At 33.8% G+C, this 23,506-nt stretch overlaps 2 protein-coding genes across 3 annotated transcripts in view; one reads left to right on the plus strand and one right to left on the minus strand.

Moving 5' to 3' along the window:
• Smp_169570 (putative glycerol-3-phosphate dehydrogenase) overlaps positions 1–10,134 on the plus strand; it is a gene marked incomplete at its 5' end in the record, with an annotated part of 16,373 nt that extends 6,239 nt beyond the window's left edge. Inside the window, 4 exon segments of the mRNA XM_018799948.1 lie at positions 1,636–1,828; positions 4,799–4,852; positions 7,341–7,510; positions 9,908–10,134. Of these exon segments, the coding sequence (XP_018653810.1) occupies positions 1,636–1,828; positions 4,799–4,852; positions 7,341–7,510; positions 9,908–10,042 (552 nt within the window). The 3' untranslated portion in view covers positions 10,043–10,134.
• A 1,410-nt stretch (positions 10,135–11,544) lies between these two features.
• Positions 11,545–23,242, minus strand: Smp_169580.1 (hypothetical protein; the record flags this gene model as incomplete). 2 transcript variants are annotated; one of them, XM_018799949.1, is made up of 9 exons in its annotated part: positions 11,545–11,993; positions 15,653–15,750; positions 17,570–17,730; positions 19,289–19,624; positions 21,266–21,673; positions 21,995–22,162; positions 22,292–22,324; positions 22,368–22,628; positions 22,665–23,242. In XM_018799949.1, the coding sequence occupies 9 exons, from the start codon at positions 22,866–22,868 to the stop codon at positions 11,800–11,802; spliced, it is 1,863 nt and encodes a 620-aa protein (XP_018653811.1). In that variant the 3' UTR covers positions 11,545–11,799. The 2 variants fall into 2 exon arrangements, with proteins under 2 accessions (XP_018653811.1, XP_018653812.1); XM_018799950.1 differs by lacking the exons at positions 11,545–11,993; positions 15,653–15,750; positions 17,570–17,730 and having other exon boundaries at positions 19,244–19,624; positions 22,665–22,868.
• Between the last annotated feature and the right edge of the window lie 264 nt (positions 23,243–23,506).

A 23,506-nucleotide genomic window follows, 5' to 3' on the forward strand; every position in this document is an offset into this window, starting at 1 on the left:
TTGACAAATATATTATTCCTATTTAATGTCATATAGCGAAGTATTACAAACGAATTGTTAGTTTTTAGTGTACTGGTCATTTAATTAACATTTATTGTCAATCATCATTATTAGACTTCATTAGTCGTTTAGTTATTTGAAGTATTGAAAAATGAAATCAAAATTTCTAACGAGATCTACTCATAAACCAGGAAAATCCAGCAAATTAAATTAGTTTCTAATCTCATAGAACTGGTGACATGGCCAATCCTCTGTTGTAAGCTATCAAACCTGACCACCTGAAATTGATAGAAAAGACGAATAAAAAATTCAAATAAGCTATCATTAGGAATGTAGAGTGAATTTTTTTACAGCTTATTTCTATTGGTCAGTAAGTGGACTGACTCCAAAGTGAATATATAATGTTGATCTTGACTACAAGAATATAATGCTTAACACAGCTCATTTCTGTTTGAATTTGACAAACCATTTATTCTCGAGATATTGTACAGATTGTTAGATTTCCTTAGTACATCACAAACAAACGGTTAAATAATTATATGTCGAAATGATTTCAAAAAGATTCTAATCTCAATTTCAGCAGCCCATCAAAAGCAAGTTAGAAGTGTTCCATCTTAAAAGCAGCTTTGAAATTTGTGAGGAATAACACAGCTTATAATGTAATCTGTACAATCTTGAACAAACACAACTTGTCAAACTTAAAGGTGATATGCTGGCCGAGTCCAGGCATATGACATCCCTGTGAGCATATGGTAGGTAACAGGTTTTAAAGGAGGTAAGCTTTTAGTACAAACCGTTTATGCAACTCATTATGTTTCGACGTATTTATCAGGGATAGATAAATAGATATTTACCAATGGGTTTGAATACATATTGATTCGACTTGAAAATTACATTTTCCCAGTTATCTTAGTCTTTTTAGTCACACACCAATTCAAAATTGAGTATAAGGAGCGTGTATATCAGCATTGGATTGGTGGATTATAGAAAAAATCAAGATCGAAACACTGAATGGATGAATCAAATAATGGAAGTCAGTATTGTTAAAAAGCTGTACCCATAGTTATTTAACCGCTGCTTTTGTACACAGAAGTAAATGGTACCTCCAATACTTAATCGTATTGAAACGGGACGTTCTAAATCTATTTAAATTTAAAAATTTCCAGTATTCTTAAATTGAGATAAATTTTACAAGTGTATAAAATTAATCACAACTGTATGCTATTAACTCGTCTGTTTAGCGTAGCTCAACGTGTTTTATGAAGACACAAATGCAACAACAGTTATGGCTTACAATAAAATCTCCAATGAAAACTACACTCAAATAGTTAATATTCATTAAATAAATGAGACAAGATAATGTCCAAATAACTGAATCCTTCATATTTATTGAATAAAGAAATATTGCGTAAAACCTAATCTAATGGATGTGATTTTGATAAGTCATTTACGCACTTTTTCCAAATAATTTGTACTTCATTTCATACTGAGATAATTTTCTTTTTGACCTTGGGAAAAAATAGTTAAGCTTGGTGAGATAAGTTTAATGTCAGTAAATTACATTGTTCAAATGTAAATTATTGTTAGTTAATATCTAGTATTCTGTGTGTTCTGTTTGAATATCTCAATGCACAGACAGATTACATGAAATTAGTTATAACTCAAGACGATGTTGGTGTTGAATTATGCGGTTCATTGAAAAATGTTGTAGCGATAGCAGCAGGAATATGTGATGGTCTACAGTTAGGTGATAATACGAAAGCAGCTGTTATAAGAATTGGTTTCTGGGAAGTGTCTGAATTAATGAATGAACTATTTCCTGATAGAGGTTAGTTGAGTTGTGTTGCTATTTTGTTTTTTCGTTTCATCCGTTAATAGTTCTCAATTAATTTAAATAAAAAATGTATTGATTTTGTGGTGGACCAATAATTATATTAACTCAAAAATGATAATAAAGTTGTTACGTCCAAAAATCAATGTATTACTGTATTAAATACAATTTATAAACACAAGAAAAATTTACGGGATGTTACTTCAGTTGTCAGGACTTGGCGTGTTCGAGTTGCATTTGTTATAATAAGCCACAATCATAGGTAATTAATAGTTCCAATGGAAATTGTTATAATTCGAGTAGTATATCCAGTTGGAGTATATAATGGAAATATATCTGTGGTCTATAAATGTAGATAATAAATATTTTAGAGTTCAGTTATCATACAATAGACAATTGAGAATGGGAGACGCGTGTGTGCAGCAGTGTATTTATCAGCGGTTATTAGTGTGTCGTGCTATGGGGCATTCAAAAACGGAAGAGGAAGAGTCCAAGGTCATACAATTTCAAACAACTTTTACAGTCTTTTTCATAGCTCAGTGGTCTATCGGTTAAGTGCGCTTGCGCGAGACTGGTAGGTCCTGGGTTCGAATCTCGCAAGGCGGGATCGTGGATGCGCACTGCTGAGAAGTCCCATAATAGGATGAAACGGCCGTCCAGTGCTTCCAGGTTTTCCATGGTGGTCTAGCTTCATGATTTCAACTATGAAAATACTGCGATCTCCACAAAACCCCTTCTAACTTCTACAGTCACTGGTAGTAAATGTACAAATTATAAGAATTAAGAAAAGAAATGCAAATAGTTCCAAAAACTAATTACAAAACAAGTTTGTCGTGACTATCTCTACAACCTAACACCAAAATATAGTGCAGGTGATATTGAGTCATTTAAACTAGTAGCCGTACTGCAGCTCGACTAATAGAACTAAAAAATACATGACATCGACCATTACTTCATGACCAATTACCAATTTTTTAGTATTTCAAAAAGATCAGTCATTTTCAATTCTGATAATTCTAAGTAAAATGTAAATTATGAAAAGAAATTTCTTTCATTAAAGATTTCATGCTAAGAAAAAATCGGAACTGTCATATTAATTCAGTAAATATGTAGTTCTGTTTTAAAATTCATGTTACACGTTCATAAAACACACATATAAATAAATATAAGCTTTTGAGAATTGATAAAAAAGGTCGTTTTATATCATACATAATACATATGCGGAAACTATGATTTAAAATCACTAGTTAATCTATTTCTGCATTATTTCTGCTTCCTGAAAAGTTGATACAGGTCAATCACTTGTTTCATAGTATCATGAATTCATTAAGTATTATGATTTAATCGTTAATCGTCGAAACCTATAGAATAATCTTCAAGAATATTTTTGGAGATTTATTTATAACAAATCTAAATAAGTGATATAAATTATTAACAAGTGTTAAATTATTCTATTATAGGTTTGAATAATATTATGTCACACAACAAGGTCAGTCAGTTTCAAAGCTGAACTGTAACTAGTTAGTTAGATTGGATAAGACTTGCTTTTTTACAAAACGATAAGTGCTAAAAAAACTCGATAATTGGGTTCTGACCCTACAGTTTAAAAGTACCATTCTTTTATCCAAATCTTAAATGTTATGGTCTACAATACAGAATGACCTTAAATAGATAATCAGTGAAAGACACACAAACAGTGGAAACCTGTTTCATTCCGGCACAAAACTTCTCGTTCACAATGGTGATTAAACGCAGAACTTTAAGGTCTCGCTGAGATCAGTCAATAATTAAACCACTGAGTTGCTATTCGATGGTTCATATTTCTAACTTTAGTCGATTCGTTATTGCCATTGTGTTGGAGCCCACATGGAAATCTTATTGTGTGTCCTGTTGATAATGTTTTGAACGAACTCAAGTCAATTTAAAATGTGAGTCTACTTTGCAAAAAAAGCAATGGAAAACTACATTATCTGGCACACTTGAATGCGGATATCGATATCAAGTGAATATTGCTAAGTGATGCCTTTTTAAACTTATGTATTCCTCAGACTTTCATTCAGACAAATAGCTAACGACCAACACAGTAAAATATATAATATACTATTGCTAAATATTATTATGCGAACCTTGAATTATTTGCAAGATTATGATTGTACAACATCATTTAACGTATGTAATAAATAAAACTGCTACTGCTACTACTACTACTACTGTTGTGTGAGCTAATTATATCCACATAAGTAATATATGGTGATGGTCACACATAGAATGTATTTTGGCGGAAGACCGATAAGGAAAGAACAAAATCGAAGCGCGATCGGTATTTAAATGCATGAACAATGAAATCTGAGAAGATGGACTGATATTTACAGAAGAAACAGTGAAGATTGAGACAATTGTTTGTTAATTTGCAAATTAACTGTTCATTGTATGGTTATCAGAATTTAGTGAGATAGTCTATAATTTTTGCTTAAATACATTCGATTATCCCAACCGGTGTTTTGTTCACTACACTGCAACTGCACATGTATGTAAAAATGTATCGCCGTTCGGTAAAAGCCAACAACTTCGTATAGTATCTGCCCCACAAAACAGATGTACCTAATGTCGTGTCGACAAAAGAAGCGACGAAATCGAAATGGTAAACTGCGAAAAAATGAAGTAAATTAGAAAACTGAAGTTCATTGTAATCATGAACTGATCTATGTTAAATCACCGACGAAAACCTGCACGCACTAGATGGCAGTTCCGTCGTAGTGTGGGACTCCTCGGTAGATCATGGTTTCGATTCATGGTTTGTGGATGAACATTGCTGATAAGTCCCATACTAGGACGAAGCGGCTATCCATTCCCTTCTGGTTCTAAGTAGCAGTCTACCTAAGATTAGTTCGTAATTTAAACTATGACACCTGTACAAACCTCGATATAATTCTAAACTGATATTTATCTATTTATAAAAATAAACAGGTACAAATTATCTAACAATAGAGCAAAGTTGCGGAATAGCTGAATTATTCATGTGTAAGTTATATTATTATTTTATTTTACTAAATTAGCTATGAATGTTCTTTTTAAATAAATTAAACAGTCCTTATTTAACATCAGCATTTTATCTAGTCACTTAATAATCACATGAACTTGATCGACAGAACTCGATCGGTATGTTATTTAATAATTTTTTTTAAATGACATTTTATAAGACCAGTATTCTAAAATTAGTGATGGATTATTGAATAAACACTTGTATTTGAATTTAAATATTTCAAGTTTGAACAACTCTCATCTGTTTTCATATAATAAGCTGTACAGAATTATCAGACCTCATATAAACGGTATAGTACGGAATTAGTAATTATTTTCAAATCAATTAGAAATTTCATACATCTTTTCAGGAAATGAATATGACACGCAGTATCCGAAAGCTGATACTGATACGAACTTCTTGTATGTACAAAACTGGTTACTGTAGAGAAAATATGGTAATTAGGTGAAGTTTATTTGGGCTAAACACTTTCAAGTAGCAACCGCATATATGTATCTATACGTGTCCCTTAGAAAACTAAGTTTTTCAGTGTTGTCTCATCCTTTCTAAAATAAAGCCATTTTTGGCCAATCACGTTCATTATCGTTTTGGTGATTTCCTATTGAGTCACCTTACAAGGAATTAATTAACTTGTTTGATTAAGTCATTTCATATAATAATTTCTAAAACGTAACATATTTATCATGATTTCACTTACATGTTAGTTATTGGTTATCAGTTATATTCTTCTTAGTTACGTTAATTGTTAATAGTATGGATGAAATAAACTTCAGTATCCTGTATTGATATCAGATTGATACTCGACAGGATTTCATGCTATCTATTCAGTTTTATTCATTAAGGTTAATTACACCTGTCATATACTAACTATTACATGTATAGTTTTCTCATTATTTTTTGAAAAATCAACTTTTTCATACTCATCACAAAAATTTGTGCAGATATTTGCGTGAATAGATTAGGTTAGAACATTTTTTAAACGAACTTTAGTTATTTCATATTATATCGTGTGATCAGTGAAGACATGAATTCCATTTAAAAGTAAATATCAACAATTTAGAACAAAACTTGAGCAAACAAACGAGTTCGAAACAAAATTTACAGGATGGATTGATTTGGAACGTGTGATACAAAAATGTGATGATCTGAAAAATGTATGTTTGCGTTAAACATTCCGTACAATTTGGTCACACATATATCTGTCCAGGCATTTTATGTGAAAATTAATTAAGTTCAATTAAACGGAAGTTCAAGTATACAAAATGATAGTTGTAAATAAATCAGAGAAAACTAACATCGTTTGGAAATTTTCACATCAGCCTAGATCACAAAATGATTTAGGGATTACCAGGGTAAACTCAAGGTTTTGACAAATTGTTTCTTTACATGTAAGGGGGGTTCGACTTTATGAACAGTCAAGGATTCTATAGACTTAAGAATTCGTCCTTGACAGTTTCTTTACGTTTTTAAAGCTATACTGATATTAATCATATGCCCCATTTCAATTATGTGATTTACTATTGAACATGCTTTTCTATTTTCCACGCTTATCGGAACACTAACTGATTTTGAAGTCATCTAGGCACATGCTCCATAAACCTTAATTGCATTGTTTAATTACACCTCCCTATATATGTGGATTCACACAAATCTGTGAAATAACTTTGAAAAGTTTCACTCCTAGCGTAACTAATTGTTGATAATGTTATCCAAAAAGGTGATAAAAACTTCGTAATTAAATTTTCCAGCCTATACAGTGCATTTATAACTTGTGGCCTTTGCCCTATTATTATCTAACGTAATGATACCGCTAATTGGAGAACAGTAACTTATCGACCGGAGTAGTGACGCATAAACCCGTACGAGCAGTGTAGAGTCCTTCTTCTTGCCTAGCCCCACCTGTTGAGTCCAGAACACAGATCTCAGCCTCTGCATTATGAGTCATATATTTCAAACATACTGAGTCGATATACAAGCCAAACAGACCACATCGCACCTAAAATATAAAATAACATTTGTACAAGATCTAGCCAAAATTAGCTGTGATTGTGGTGGACTGTGATTAATAAACTGGGCATAACTTAAGAATGACAATTCGTATAATAGTCTATAGGTCAAAATAAAGCTTATAATAAGAATATGAATATAGATAGTTTAGTTACTTAACAGTTATACATTAAATATATATATGTATAGTATTAGTCCATAAATCGACCCCAACAGTTATCATTCATTATTCTAATCCGGAAGGGAACTATGTGTATGGGATCAAAAGATAGATGATAATCAGAAATTTGTATGAAAATACTACTGTTTAGTGAAATAATCATTTCAACAAAAACACAAATTAGTTCATCAACGAATAGTCAGCTATTCAAATTTCATGTTTCCCACTTCTCCCTTCTAACAACGTAGCAGGAATCTAAGCCTATTTTTAATATGATTATTCTTTCTATTTTTTTCAAGGTATGTCTCATAAACTTGACGACATTTCCGATATAGGAGATCTAGATCTGTTGAATATTAGTGTTGGAAGACGATTATCTAACAATGATACCAATAGACCATCAATTCGTTCAATTACTGATAAAATACCGTACAGAACTTTTGTAGACGGAGCTGAATACGCAAAACAGGTAAGTTATTGGTTGGATTTAGCATTACTTCTCAGCTAGCACAAAATATTCTGGGAAACAAAACTACTGTAAGGACACTAGCTAACTAGAGTATCACAATAATGTATACTTTGACATACACTTTGACTTGTTGAAAACAGTAAAAGATTTGGCCATACAAACTTGACAGTTTTCTTTTCAAATACGCTCGTTTTCCTAAGCGATTTCATTTATTATACTAGAGCAGTTTAACGATCTTTGTTTACTAGGATGTCATCTCAGCGAACAATATCACTTAGTTAATCGTGGTCCATTTAGATACTTCAGATTATTCCACCTGTATAAAAAGGTTTTTTATCGGTATTGTTAACCTGATTAGGATTAAAGTATGCACCAAAGTTAATAAGTTGAGCCAGTCTATGCGTATTACGTGCCTATGCTCACATGTCATCTGAAAACCGAACCGTAAGTGGAAAATAGACAAGGTATTGGAGGAAGCTGATTATACCCCCAGTCAGGATTTCAACCTACATGTCCACGCCTGAATCAGAAGGGTATATGTATACGCCTCAATGATTTATTTTCTCAATTCAAGCTTCTTAGCCAGGCTTTCCATTAGCACAACTGGATGAGCAAGTCTACCAGAAGCGTGTGTTTTTATTTAATTTTATTTATACACATAAATATTGGTACAAGGAAGCACCAGATACATATGCGCCGCACAAATCAAATGAGATTTGTGTGAAGGCTGTGATACTGCTCAGGTGCCCAAACTGAAGCAGGTGGTTTTCTTAAGGGGCCACACCCCGAGCCTTCGACCTAAAGGTCTGATCAACAACGCAGTGGAGCATAGTGAGGCGATGCATTCCCATGGTAGCCGGTGACCAACAATTGGTTCATACGCCATTCGTTCCTTCAGGATACTGGAGCCCATGTGCACCATTGGTTTGGAATCAGTGTTTGCCAACTCCCCTAGGTGGACTATCCGTGTCCACCAATCCGGTTAAAGCGCCGGACATTCGCTTTTCATCCTCTCAATTTCGTAAACAACACTCTCGCCACGAGAAGGCAGTGAGTAGGACTTCCCTGGCAGAGGTTATATTACGCATGGCCACGTGAGAGTATTTCGAGAAGGAGAGCGGACTATCCCCACTCTCGGCCATTTGGGGGCAGAAGCGTATGTATTCGAATCAAATGTGGTGGAACTTAACAGAAGTTTATTTTTTATCACAGATTGAAGTAAGCTGGAAAACAATACTTCAGCAGAGACTTAAAGTTTGTATCTTTTCATATAGATTAGTGTCAATTAGCATTTGACTGATTGAAAAATTAAAAAGTATTGTATGTGAATAATTGAGTATTATTTAACTGGAACACTAACCAGAATCGAAGATTTTCGACGATTAAACATTTTGGTTACTCATATTTTTTCTCAAATATATCTCTCACTAGAATGATAATTAGCCAGTAAAATAATTTATTTTTGATAAGGCCAAAATCATGAGCTTTATTTCTGTTAAAAAGCATGATGCCTTTATAGCGACCTGAAATTCCAAGATGAATATGTAATAACAATCAGAATGCCACCTAATAGTTTATACCTTTTCTATACAGCATCTATGGTTATGTTGGCACAATCACACCAAATTATAAAACACATCAGTTTATTGGTATTTACAGTACCGTGTAACCACGAATATGGAATAGATTATATACAAAATATCTCAACAATACCGTCACTGTATTATACAGCTAAAAAAATGTTCAGAGAACTCGTAAAATCGAATCTATAATATAACGAACTGATATCAGCGAGACATCAATCAAATTATTTGTCAAATACAAAACTTGTTTCAGATAAACAAGGAACATTATCAATCAGGTAATCAACCAACTCACCCAAGCACACTGAAACCAGTATGACTTCAGTTAGGAATTTACGGTATCATACAAAAATACGAATCCCATAGAACCAAAGTTGTAGATAAAAAAAATACTAATAACGTCGTCTTAACTTAATATTAAAGCCATCCAAATGGTTGGACGGAATAAGAACAATAAGGTTTTACACAACGTGAAATAAAAGATCGGTAATATAGAAAGTATACCGGCTGGATTCTATCCCAAACACAAAGTATATCGCACTTTGTTACCGACTCAGTATCCCATGGTGCATTTTTCAAACCTCAGTCAATTCCCAACGTATGATTAGACCATTCGGTGGAATGGATATTAGCTGACACAGCATAGTACCAAGACGCAACTAATTTCGGTCTGTTTAATGAATATTATTTACCATGTAGACATTTCTTCCTTATTTGTTTAAACCAAATTTTACTGACCTCGTTTTATAATTAGCAATATGGATGAAATACACTTTTCATGTTATTATCATTATCGTTTTTATTTTGTTCCAAGATATACAATATCTTAGCTGACAGACGTCGTACTGGACATTTTCCATTATTCGTCGCTGTTCATCGTATTTGTCAGAATGAAATAAAACCACAAGAACTAATTGCATGTTTACAGTCACATCCTATTCATGCTTAACTATTACTTACGAGTAACAAGTCGGAATGATTACAATTTATGCCATATTCCGATTTTTGCTTTTATAAGTTTCTTATCGTTTTTAACTTTAAGTATCAACATTTGAAAACATGATCTTATTCCTTATTTTGACTATTTTACAAATTCTTGCTTCTTCTATAAACTTCAGCTATTTCATACAAGTATATATGAAAGGCGATTATAAAGTCTTTTCAATCCTTTGAAATATACTTTTGTTTTACTTAGCCAACTAATTAAGCTGGTTCGTAACGGCTGGATTATCATTCTAGTTCTTGCTGTTCATATAAAGTAGGACTACGATATTGCTGCATTTTTCAAATAAATAAATTGACTGCTGAGGCAATAACCATTGGATCACAATTTAGATGTTCGATATGCGTCTGTTAGATAATTAGACATTCATGTGTTATGCTGTTTCTCTTTGATAAGACAGTCAAGTTTTCTGTGTTAAGTATGGTCTAATTATATTCAGGTTGCTCAATCTTTCATGGATCGTCTATTTACCTAACAATCAAATTCGAATTCCATTTGCTTGGTAGTGACATGAAACCTGGATAAATATTAGTGAAAATGATTAAGTAGGCGCATTGTAATTGTATACAGTACAACAAATTTTCGAAAATAACCTCTGGATTAACTTGGAGTATTATGCCAGTTCCCTTTCTTATCTATGCCGTAAATAAAACTCTATCAGTCCAAACAAAATACTAGAATTTACAAAAAGCGTCTCATATTCTTAATGATACTAAATCTACACGTTTTTTACAGATAATCACTTTCCTATAATGATCAATCATAGGCAAATACGATACAATGAGAATGTTGGAATGCATATAACATATATCCGTCATGTAGCACCAATCAGCAAAAGCATGATTTGTGTTGGATTTTTTTATTTTATATAAACACATAAATATCGGTACAAGGAAGCACCAGATAAATATGCGCCTCACAAATCTCATTTGATTTGTGTGAGGGCTGTGATACTGCCCAGGTGCCCAGACTGAAGCAGGTTGTGTTGAATTATTAAGTATATCCAGTCAACAATTACTAACGGTTAGTTCTCAGTAATTTATGATAACAAATAAAACTGAATTTTTGAGGAAAGTCTCAACATGAAAATATGAATATTTACTATGAAGAATAACTATTGATTGCTATTTGACCTCAAAAGAGGATTTTAAATTTGGAAACGCATGCTAGACTAAATAATATGAATTTAAAATCAATAGGGATAATAGCATTATCATTTGGACTCCTTCATTATATTTTGTGTAAAACTGTTTACTTTGTTACAATGCCTACTTTAACCACATGTTTACTGAGTAACAAAACCATTTTATGTAACCCACTCCACACTCAGTACTCAATACATAATCCATTTAGTTCAGTTTAAATTCTCATATCAGATTATCTCTTCATTTCAAAATCATCAAACCAGTAAATTTTCAATTGTCTTTTACAAAAAAAGAACGAAGAATAAGACATTTAGACATTTATGCAAAAACATTTAGAAACAATAAAATAAGCTCAGTAAAATACACGTATAAATGTTGCTATAAAAGATTGAAGTGAATATAATACAAAGTATACACAACACAAATAACATGAGATAAGTACCAAAAAGAAAATATAACTATAAAACAGAAAGTTGACAAACTGTTATGGTAGTCAGTTCTGACAATTACTACTCATTGTTAAGAAAAAATATTTCAGGCATAAATTTAATTTAATTACTATATTTTAAAAAATTCCAGTAAAGAACGTTGTTGTCTATCGTTGTTAACAGATGAAATCTTTTTCAATTGACTCTTTCTATGATTGGAATGTTGAATAGTTTGTTGTGATCTTCTTTCATACCTAGTCACTTCTTGTGATTCTCGTTTACTACTTCTACTAATGAGTAAGTCAGGGCGTACACTACCAACGCCTAAGAATTAAAAAAGTATGTATATCCATGATGCATTTCATCCAATGAATTGTTTGTTAAATAAACATGGGATTTAAAATATTGGAAAAAAAGAAAATGACAGAAATATTTCACTAAATGAAAAACAAGTCAAGTTACATTCAAATGGTATATTACGAATATGATACATTCATTTTGGAGCATATTTATAATTTAACTAGTCTCAACTAGAAAAAAAATAGAAAGACTCTCTACTGAAGTACAATCTAAAAACATCAATTTATTGAATTATTTATTTAAATAAAGCGATAGTAAGAACACGAAATTCATTATATTTTACGGCTTTTTATTAGCTCCTAATACAACCTTAATTTACGTTATTAATATTACTGTTAAAAATGTCTATATACTGTACGTAATCAATGAAGTTTAGTTTGAAATGACATGAGAAACAAGAGACATATTTAACATAATAGATTAGATCGATTAAGACTTCGTATGTTGAGGACAAAGTTTTGTAAAAAGGGAGGGGAGTTGTAAATGATGACAATCAATAAAACATTTTTGACAAATAAGTGGTAATTAAGGCACTTAGTTGACATACAATATAAATTAACATCGTAAGTGAATGCCGGTGGAAATAGTTTTATTTTAAGTCATAAAGTATAATAAACAGATAATGTAATTGACGAATGTAAAAATAATATAACTATCTTAACATGGTTATGAGAGGTATACCACAAGAGCTTTCTGTATACAAAGGTCAGGTTTAAAGTGCTTGATGGCAGTAGCCTCTGGAAAGCGTAGTAAAAATAGTGTTCACTGGTTGTTAATTATTTAAAGTCTTTATAATCGCCACACTTTGTCATCTATCCAATAAATGTCTAATAATAACACTGGTGGATACTCTACCTTCTTTCAAACAACTTGAGCGGAACATTTTCGGAAAACCTTGTAGATACCTTTTTAATCATAGTCCTTCCCAAACACATGCAAATTTTAAAGATGACCTTAGAAGGGCATTGACCGATTTTTGACTGATTTAAGGAAAAGCTGTCCTATATTGAAAATACTAGGACCGAAGTAAAGTTTTTTTTAGCTCTGGTTTAATACTATCAAATCTACCTGAAATCCATTCTCATTTGAATCAAAGATGAAGATAGATTTCTTGTTAACAATTGTTTGTTTGGAACTTCCTATACTTCATAAGAGATTTCTTCAGACATCCAATTTTCTATACTATTTCTTTCTGTACTTTATCGGTTGAACACAACCTTCTATTAAATGGGCTTTAAACTAAAGTGTTTGTAACGAACAGGCCGAAAAGTATTATAACTTAAGTATTCCCCCGTCCATGTATAATGAATTTATGTTATTCTGCATATCTTGTTTTTTCTCGCATTATCCAAATTTATCAAGGTATATATATCATTTAGCTTTAATAGGTTCAAAGTTTAACTCCGCCTGTAGCTCCTCCGGAGGCTACTGAAGATCCCAAGCCCGGGTAAAGGAGGAGGGTTGGGCATGAGGTTAGCGACCCCATCCCGTAGACTTCGCGGATGATCTGGCTCTTCTATCACAAACGCAACAACAAATGCAGGAGAAAACAACCAGTGTAGCAGCAGCCTCAGCAGCAGTAGGTCTCAATATAAACAAAGGGAAAAGCAAGACTCTCCGATACAATACAAGATGCACCAATCGAATTACACTTGACGGAGAAGCTTTGTAGGATGTGGAAACCTTTACATATCTGGGCAGCATCATTGATGAACACGGTGGATCAGATGCAGATGTGAGGGCGCGGATCAGCAAAGCAAGAGCAGCATACCTACAACTGAAAAACATCTGGAGCTCAAAACAATTGTCAACCAACACCAAGGTTAGAATTTTCAATACAAATGTGAAGACAGTTCTACTGTATGGGGCGGAGACGTGGAGAACTACGAAAGCCATTATCCAGAAGATACAAGTGTTTATTAACAGCTGTCTACGCAAGATACTTCGGATCCGACGGCCAGACACTATCAGCAACAAGTTACTGTGGGAGACAACAAACCAGATTCCAGCGGAGGAAGAAATCAGGAAGAAGCGCTGGAAGTGGATTGGGCACATCTTGAGGAAATCACCTAATTGTGTCACAAGACAAGCCCTCACATGGAATCCTGAAGGTCAAAGGAGAAGAGGAAGACCAAACAACACATTACGCTGAGAAATAGAGACAGACATGAGAAGAATGAACAAAAACTGGATAGAACTAGAAAAGAGGGCCCAGGACAGAGTGGGTTGGAGAATGCTGGTCGGCGGCCTATGCTCCATTGGAAGTAACAGGCGTAAGTTAGTAAGGTTCAAAGTTTATTACAGTAGTTTTTTACTTAATATGCATAAAAGCTGGTACAACTAACTGGGCATTAAAAGCGACTGCATCATACAAACAACAAGCAAACATTATGAATAGAGCATTTGTAGAAGAGATATTTGTTTGATTAAGTTTCCTAGAAGTTTGTGAGACACATGTAAGATGCAGTATTCAGTCGAAACTTCCTTACGTGATCGTTAGCATCCAAAATATGTACGCGTGATAGAAATTGAAACAACTTTTAGATAGAGTACATAGGATTTGTTTATTGAACCACCAGACCATGGATAGGATGTATTAAACATTTTAAAGAGAATTTGAAAGACTTGTAAGATGCGTTCACATGATCACTGATACCGCAATATTGGATTCATTTATATTAGAAGAATTCAAAAATTGCGAAGATTTGCAGTTGAAGCAACCCCCACCGGAGGTATATGGTCTGAACCAAATAGATTACTAGATATACTGTATTCAAGGAATGAAAGATAAGTTTGATCACTAGGTACTGGATCTGACTACTCAATAATTTCAGCATCATGGTCAATGTTTTGAGTTTTATCTAGGATTTCCTTGGGTCCCAACTTTGCCTTTAAGTGGGGCGGATCAATATTGTCGGTCGTTGATCAATTATCTGATTCACAGCACACACAGATATTCCACAAGTTTTTCCAAACACTTAGTACATCTTATCCATAGTTAGATGATGCAACAAACAAGTCCTAGAAATTAGCTCAATTTCTATCGTACGTATATGTTCTAAAATGCTGATGATCATATTAAGAAGTTTCGATTAGTTACAACATCATGTATATTGTACAAACTCCCTAGAAAAACTCGGTCAACCAAGTATTTCAGATGAAATATACCTTTTTTGGTCTAATCCAATAAACTATTCAACTTAATAATAGAGTTACTGAGTTTAAAAGTTATGTTGCATTTCATTCAAATGATGATATTGGTAATCAAGTATCTTATGTATTCTTCATAAATTCTGATCTAACATTTGCAAACATTCATGTCACGCCTAAAATATCCACGTATACAGGAAGATGAAGATTTGAGACAGAAACAAGCCCAAGATATTATAGAAAGCCTTTACAATCACAAGGGTTATATCACTGGACACACTCGTTTTACATCAGCCAGATTCAACTCTTAGGAGAATCAGAAGACGAAACAGACTACAAAAAATAGCGAAAAGCAAACATAAACACAAGGATAGGAAAATAGTTTGTTGTTATTGTTGCGGCAATGATGATGGTGAGAGTACCGATAAGCCTATTGACAAGTGAACATAAGACAATACTGTCTAAATCCTTACCACTAATTTTGCCATTGTCTTCTGTAAATAAAGTTCTTGACCTTTTATTTTTCAGACTAGACAATTTAGTTGGAGTTCCATGTTCAGAATAGTTGCTTCTAAATTGGTGTAAAAAAGTCGGAAATATAATTCGGAAAAATCAATTCGCAACCTCACAAACACACGAGTAGTCAATAAATATGGGAAAAGCATATATATATATATATATATATATATATATATATATATATATACGGGTACTAGGTAAGGATGGCAAATCGATTGATGAAGTAGTGAAACTTCATCAGTTGAGATAGCTGGGACATGTGTTACGTATGCCCAACCGCCGACTGCCCCGACGTACAGTGTTTCATGGTGTAGGAGTAGGTTGGGAGAAAGCTAGGGGCAGCCAGATTAAAACGTGGCACAAATCCATGAAGTCACTGACAATTGAACTGAGCCATGTTAGTAGGTGTAGGCTACCTGGTCGGGATTCGCGAGATGATAGCAACCGATGGTTAGAGACCTTGAATGACATGGCTCAAAATCGTTTGCAATGGCGAAGGTGCATCCACTCTTTATGTTCTACTAAATTCTAGTGTTCTGAATTCTTCATGTCCCTATCCTTTTTCTCCTTCCAAATTTATTTCACTGGATTATACTTCTTCAATAACATCTTCAAACCCTAATTTTTCACGCTAATGCTTATACTCTTACTACATCTAACACTATGGGATTTTAATAGGCAATTGTATCTCTGTGCTAATGTGGTATGGCAACTCGAACTGATGTACGTACGTACGAAGTTCTGCGTTGTGACTGACTGACTGAGGAGCAGGTTCAAGTCAGAATTTGTGACAATATATAAGATTTAAAAGTGGAATTGAAATTGTTCACAACTACAGTAGTGAACATTGAAGCAGTGTATGTTTGAAAATCACTGATATATTTTGAAAAGAAGGCTAAATTTTCCACTAAACATGAATTGTTGAACATTTTTGCTTTCTCTCTTTGTTTTATTTTGTACCAGATGATGCAATAAGGTTTTTATAAGGTTGAAAATAGTGGAGATTGTTTTTTAACTAATCAAAATTGAATTATAGCAACTACAGTACGTTGGGCATACCTTTTAAATATTTTACTTTCGTGTCTAACGAACTTAAATGGAATAATCGGAACAAACATAAGATTACGCAAATATTTCGAAGAAACATTGGTTCGATTCTTAAAATATATTACTTGAACCGCTTGTTTTTTGATATTTCCAGTAGGAGATGCTGTTTTATTTGCAATACAAGTCATAAATGCAACCAAGACATGAAATATCGTAAGAACTGAGAAAGGCAGAACACTAGGTAAAGACAGATATTGGTTGGTGAGGTAGTAAAACTTCATTGACTGAAGTGGTTGGGACATGTAATATGTATCCTTAACTATTGCCTACATTAGCGCCCTAATCTAGGAGTAAGTTGGAAGAAAACTAAGGGAAACCAAACTAAGACGCAACATCAATCCATGAAGTCAATGACCGTTAGATTGAGCAGTGTTGATAGGTGCGGATAACCTGACTGAGGTCCACACGATTACCGTAACCCATGATTAGAAACGTTGAATGATATGACTCAGAATCAGCTGCAGCGGTACACATTCATTAACCTTTTGTCTTTCTTTACATCATAAACTTTAAAATAATCTCATATTTCATATTTTTCCAAAACATTTTTCTTGTATCATTTTGTATATGTCTAGTCTTCTTCCCACCACTGATATTATTACTACTTCTACTATGCCAATTGCCTTGCTAATTTCATCTCGTTGTACTGATGTGATGTTGCAACTTGGACCGGTGCCAGGTTTTACGCCACTCATAATTGATTGATTTTAAGCACATTCGGTATTAACAATATGAATATATTAGTAATAATTTAACACACTTACTTAATGAATGATATATTGGATCGCGAATCCTCATTGACAACTTGCCAACATGGTAATGAACTGGTTTCATTAATGGAGTAAGCATAACTAACTAATGGGGAACAATGACCACTAACCCATTCTAGGTTAGATTGATAATGAGACATGACAGTTCGTTTAGGCTACAAAAGTACGTAGTAAATAACTCGATAACGATGAGAAAACTTATCATGAGGCAATTTTTTTCGATATATTGAAACAATATTGTATATACATATTACAAACATAGTCACTTTTCACACAACCGAGAGTACTCCAATCAAAATTTCAGTAGTTAACCAACGTAAAGAAACAAATCAGGAAGAATAAAGGGATATGTAACCCTTTGTTATCAGTGGTATTCTGAAGACAATGAAAAAATTGTTGCATACTAATTATGGGCTATACATCATAAATACGTTGAGAATTGATGATGGACCACTCAGAATAGGAAGCTGTACACGAAGATGAAGGTACCAGAGAATAAATTTCTCGCTGTACAATGCAAACACTACAGCGCCATATGCTAATCTATTTCATTTTTGATACAACAGAATGGTGTTAAACTGGCTATGGAGGTTTGCATGTATGGTGTTTCAATGCAGTTTCATGGTAGCCTGCGACTAGTATAGGTTAAGTCCTTCAGCCAGTGAATACCATTTATTTGGGAGTTAGGGTTTCGCAACTCTCTTAGGTGGCTATCTGTATCCACCAACGAGGTCTATGCGCCGGACATTTGTTTTCCTCCTTTCACTTTCGTCAATCAATAGTCATGAAGAGACTTCAATTTGATCCTTGGATGATGCCTCAGTTCAGCAATTTTTAATTACGTATACAACCCCTAAGCTATACCGGTTGAGAATGCTGATGACAGTTTTTTCTACAGAAATCTTCATACTTGGTAACACCATTTACATTAGCCTTAAAATAGACAGTAAATATGGAGTTAGTTTTCAACAAGTAGTCCCATTTAAAAACATTGGTTTTTCTGACTAGGACATATTTTACGTAAATCATTACAGTAGTTGCTGTACCAATCACTGATTAGTAAAAATGAAGATGCGGTTAGTTACGAGGGGACATAATAGGATAAAAACGAATGTGTTGAATTAGGTAACGGTTAGAGCATTCTGTTTGTTTTCATAAGCTACAAGAGACAATGCAATCAAGTGGATTTAGACTCATGAATATATATATATATATATATATATATATATATCCTTTATTCGAAGTGTTAGATGATTAGAGATAGTCGACAGAAAACCGTGCTTAACTTAGTTTTTGTGCCAGCTAACAATCGTTAGCAAAGTAAACTGATGGTCTACATAGGATTCAAACAAGTGTCACTTAACTTTGCAGTATGAGACATTACCGCTAAGCTATTCGGGTCGCAACTAACCTCCTGTAAGACTAAGATATTTACAAATGATTGGTCACTGAACAGTGAGTCAAAGTTATGTTTGTCTAACCTTTGAGTGCTGGTCGAATTTCATTAATCAAATTGGAATGTGGCTACTACTCTAAGCGATTAAATATTGCATGCAGTATATTGAGACGTTAGGTGTTAAGAAGTTACAGACAGAAACAATAATAACTTCACGATGCTATTACATTAGGCAGTAACGTTGAAAAGCATTTTTTAAACATCGAGCAGGTGAAGAAAAATATACATATGCATCATTTACTTAAACCAGAACATACTATTGAAGGAAATTTATTCTCATCATTCATTTGAATTTGTGGAGAAATATGATCACAGATAAATGGTGATAACTTTTTTACGATTGGTGTAGATGGAGACATAAACATTTGAAGTAGTTTGCATGTACGACCATCGGTAGTCGGTGTATTAGACTTTGTCAAATGATTCTGGGGTGTATTCGAACAATCGTTAAAGGAATATGGACTAGTTGTTGTTAGAAGTGAATTGGAATATTTGGTCGAAGCGATTTTCAGTCTTTCAGATTCAGTTACAAGTAATACACGTATGAGTTTGAAGGCTCCTCTGCCTCGTACAGTTCCTCCTGCATGTAAGGGCTGGTACACAGGATAGAAAATAAGAAAAATTGACATTTAAATTGCAAACGAAGTATACACAGTTGGAGGGGAAACAAATAAGACTATACTGTTGAGTTATATGGAATAAACTATTCAGAAATATTATTACTATTAACTCACTTACCAGATGCAAATTTATGTACTTGACTTCGAGTCACACTTTAAGTCTGAGGGCTAGTGATACTACCTTGCTGTCCAGGTGGGACGGGATGCTAACAAGAGACTTAGTGATTGACGGTCGAATGTCTTAACCACTGGGCCACCGTTCTATTTCGGAAACATAGATCACCATGGAATTCTAAGGTGTAGTAATGCCGCTACAAATGGTCAGTCAGTCATAAACAACTTAAGAAGTAGGGATTAAAATACACATCGGTTTTATTTGCAATACCAATAAAGCACAGGGAGGGTAAATTATCAGGGAGGACAAGAAAAACCCTGTGATTCTCAGCAACAGAAACTTCACTCAGTCATCTGTTGGTCAAACATAAACTCGGCTAAATAACTCAAATTAGTTATCCTTTACTTTGAATTTTTAAATTGTTCTTACATATATGATCGCAAAGTATTAGAGCTTAAAATTTTCCGAAATGTCAATTATTTAAACATTTTAATGTAACTTACTTATCAAGTACAAATTTGCATATTCGGCTTTCAGACACCCCATTTTAGGGCTGAATGTAATATCTGGATACTCCACAATCTAGTTGACGGGACGAGATTTGAACTACCAATGTAAATATGACAAGTCAAGTGTTGCAAACCACCATGAAACTGTCCCACATTCTTAGCATAAACTCAAACATTAAAGATGTCAAATGCCAGAGAAATGACTGGTCATATGTGCCACTTTTTAGAAACTATTTCATGAAAATTTGAACTTACTAATCTCCGTACTAAATATTTAGTTATTTTTAGGTTTGGCTTGCTAAAATTTCCAACGAAACACAGTTTAACTAGCTAAACTGATAATCATTAGCTGTAAAAGATATTTTATATTTCATGAGATATTTATAATTTTCAAGATCGTAAATAGACCATCAGTTGAATACACATACATGCATACGAAATCTATGATTTTATAAATTGCTAACTATCATAGTTTCATTCTATACTAAAAAGGTTTTTTCTGAGTCATTTACACTGTTCTTCATTAACTGAAAGATTACATTTCAAATGTAATTGCATGTTCTTATCAAGACTGTGAAAACTTTCGTATTCATTGATTCACAAAGTCCTCTAAAATGCCTTTGTACGACTGTCATGATGTTATCATGGTCCTTCTTGAAGTACATAGTTAAGTCTCCTTCGGGTATAACTTCTTCAAGTCAAAATGACTGATTTGTCTTTTGTAACATCAAACATAAGATGACTAACTTAGACACTAACCCTAACCAAGAGAAGGCAAATGTTTGAAATAACCCAATTTGACTAGGTAGAAATTGGATATCACAATCATTTATGTATATTAACTCCAGCTCCCTTGTATTTTTTTGTACACTTATTTAGAATTATTATTTGAAATATCAACACATGAATGGACATAACTCGAAAACACATCCAATAAAATAGTACACATTTTAAAAACTTTCGAACAAAAAACTCAAGATCGAAACTCACTCTATCGGGTGTATCACAGCACATGTTTGAAATAATATTTGTGGAAGACAACTGATAAATACGTTTGATAAGACTATCGCAGACATCAGGGATTTCCGAAAAATTTATAGTTGTCTTCATTTTTTCATGCATACTTCCATCAATTACACCAGGTTTCCGCAAAATACTACATGAAACATGAATACATTGGCATACAGATTTCACAGCATCATCAACGGTCATTAGTGAATTAGCAGTGCCTGATGCCAACAAACTATCATCAGCAACCCCAGATAATACGTCGTGACACTTATTGATGGAATCCACCAGATGAATCAAACCTGAAGACCATCGACGAAGCGGATGATCACATTCGGGAGCGTAGCTGGAGTCCCCTAACCTCATGCGACCAACAAATGAGATAGCTACCTAAAACAACGGGAATATTAGTTGTTGCAGTAATCTAATGCAAAATATAATAATGAGATAGAAGACAGTTGTTAATACAATCAAATCAAGTTGTTGAAAAGCGATTATGAAACTACTTAAGTATAGAACGGACACATCTGTGCAAATTCCACAATGTCAACGACTGACCGGATTCTACTCATATAACCTGAAACATTAAGAAAAAATTACAAAAATATAACCGTAGGTTATCATTCAAAAACGTTCATTTCCACTAATTGCGATAAATTAAGAAAAATATAATTCACTAGAATTATATAGTATAAGTGCAAATGGACTAACTTGAGTAACTGATAGATTATCTTGTCGAGCTAATTTCCGAAGAGATGTAAAACTTTGTTCATTCAATCCTCGGTAAGGTAAGTTAAATATTCTTAAAAAACGTAAAGAATCCTTAATGTTAACTGCAAGCCCAAGATAACTGAGAAGAGTTTCAAGTAAGACACATTCCTAGATAAGTAAAATAAGTATAAAAAGATGACTTGCCTTGTATCGAGTGCTGAAATCAATTTCACATCGCCAAAGACAATAGAATTTGCTGTCAGTAGTTGAAAGACATGGAAAACATAGGTGTGGTACATTAAAATCTGCCATAATTTCAACCATTAGATGCTGTTTGATTGAATTTTATAGCAATCATCAATCAACTGATTACCTCAAACCAATCTAATTTGTTCGACTGAACAATATAATGATAGTAGAATAACTTAGTTTTCAGTGCGGAATTTTCAAAGAATTCCTCCAACAAGCGACGAGCAATTAAAATCCGGTCAACTAAATTATTAACCTTCAGGTATTCTTCAACCTTAGTACAAAACACGTATTCATTATCGTCTACAAGAATTCGATGCCGATAAAGACGATAACGACACATTCTATACCAAAAACGCGATATGTCTTCTTGTTTTATAGGGTACTGTAGGCATAAAGGTTTAAGGCAAAATGTACAAACTTTATCTTTGTCCAAATCACGTAAGACAAGCTGAATTAGCGTTAATTCGTCTTTGGGTAATATGTAGGTTTCTGTTGAACAACCTTCAAGATCGAATTCCTGATGCGTTTCATAAAGAAATTGAATCAGAGAATAAACGCTCTCATGGACTTCTGATCCGCCGTATGAATTTAAACCAATAAAAACAGGGGGATAATTTGACATACTCTGAAGTCCAATAAATAATGATCCGTTGTATACGAAATATTAAAACGCACTCCCAACAGAAGGATCTGAAAAGGAAATGAAAATAGTGTCGGTTGTCATATTGAGCAGAGACTTCCCGATTTCCCAATCTCAGGGAAAATTTTACCAACTTTGGGAAAAATTTGTAGAGGCTGTAAAAGAAAATTTTGGCACGTGTAGTAAAAGCCATGGCGGCTTGTGCCAATCCGGGCCACTTCTGGCACCTTCGTGATATTAGTCTGGCTGTAAAAGGTCAGATCGACGCATCGGTGAGAGCAGTTTCGCTCTATGCTTGTGAGACAGCCTCTCCAAGTTGAGGATGTCAGACAACTCCGTTTGATCATCGTTGTCCCCGAAGGAATGCTGACATCCACTGGCAACACTGTGTTAGTAATGCAGAGGTTCGTCTATCGTGTTCGAGCACAGCGATGATAATTTAGTGTCACGATCTTGAAACACTAACTTCAGCAGCCTAGATATGTTCTACAAATGTGATCTCAGAGAAACCCATATTATGTATTACTTGCCTACACTGGGACCGGTAGGAAAAAGCAGAGAGGTGATCAATGTGGTATGGTGTCATGGTATGAAAGAAAGCTGCACAGGGCTGCCTTCTG

The sequence above is a fragment of the Schistosoma mansoni genome, chromosome W, assembly GCF_000237925.1.
Source record: "Schistosoma mansoni strain Puerto Rico chromosome W, complete genome".
Lineage (NCBI taxonomy): Eukaryota > Metazoa > Platyhelminthes > Trematoda > Strigeidida > Schistosomatidae > Schistosoma > Schistosoma mansoni.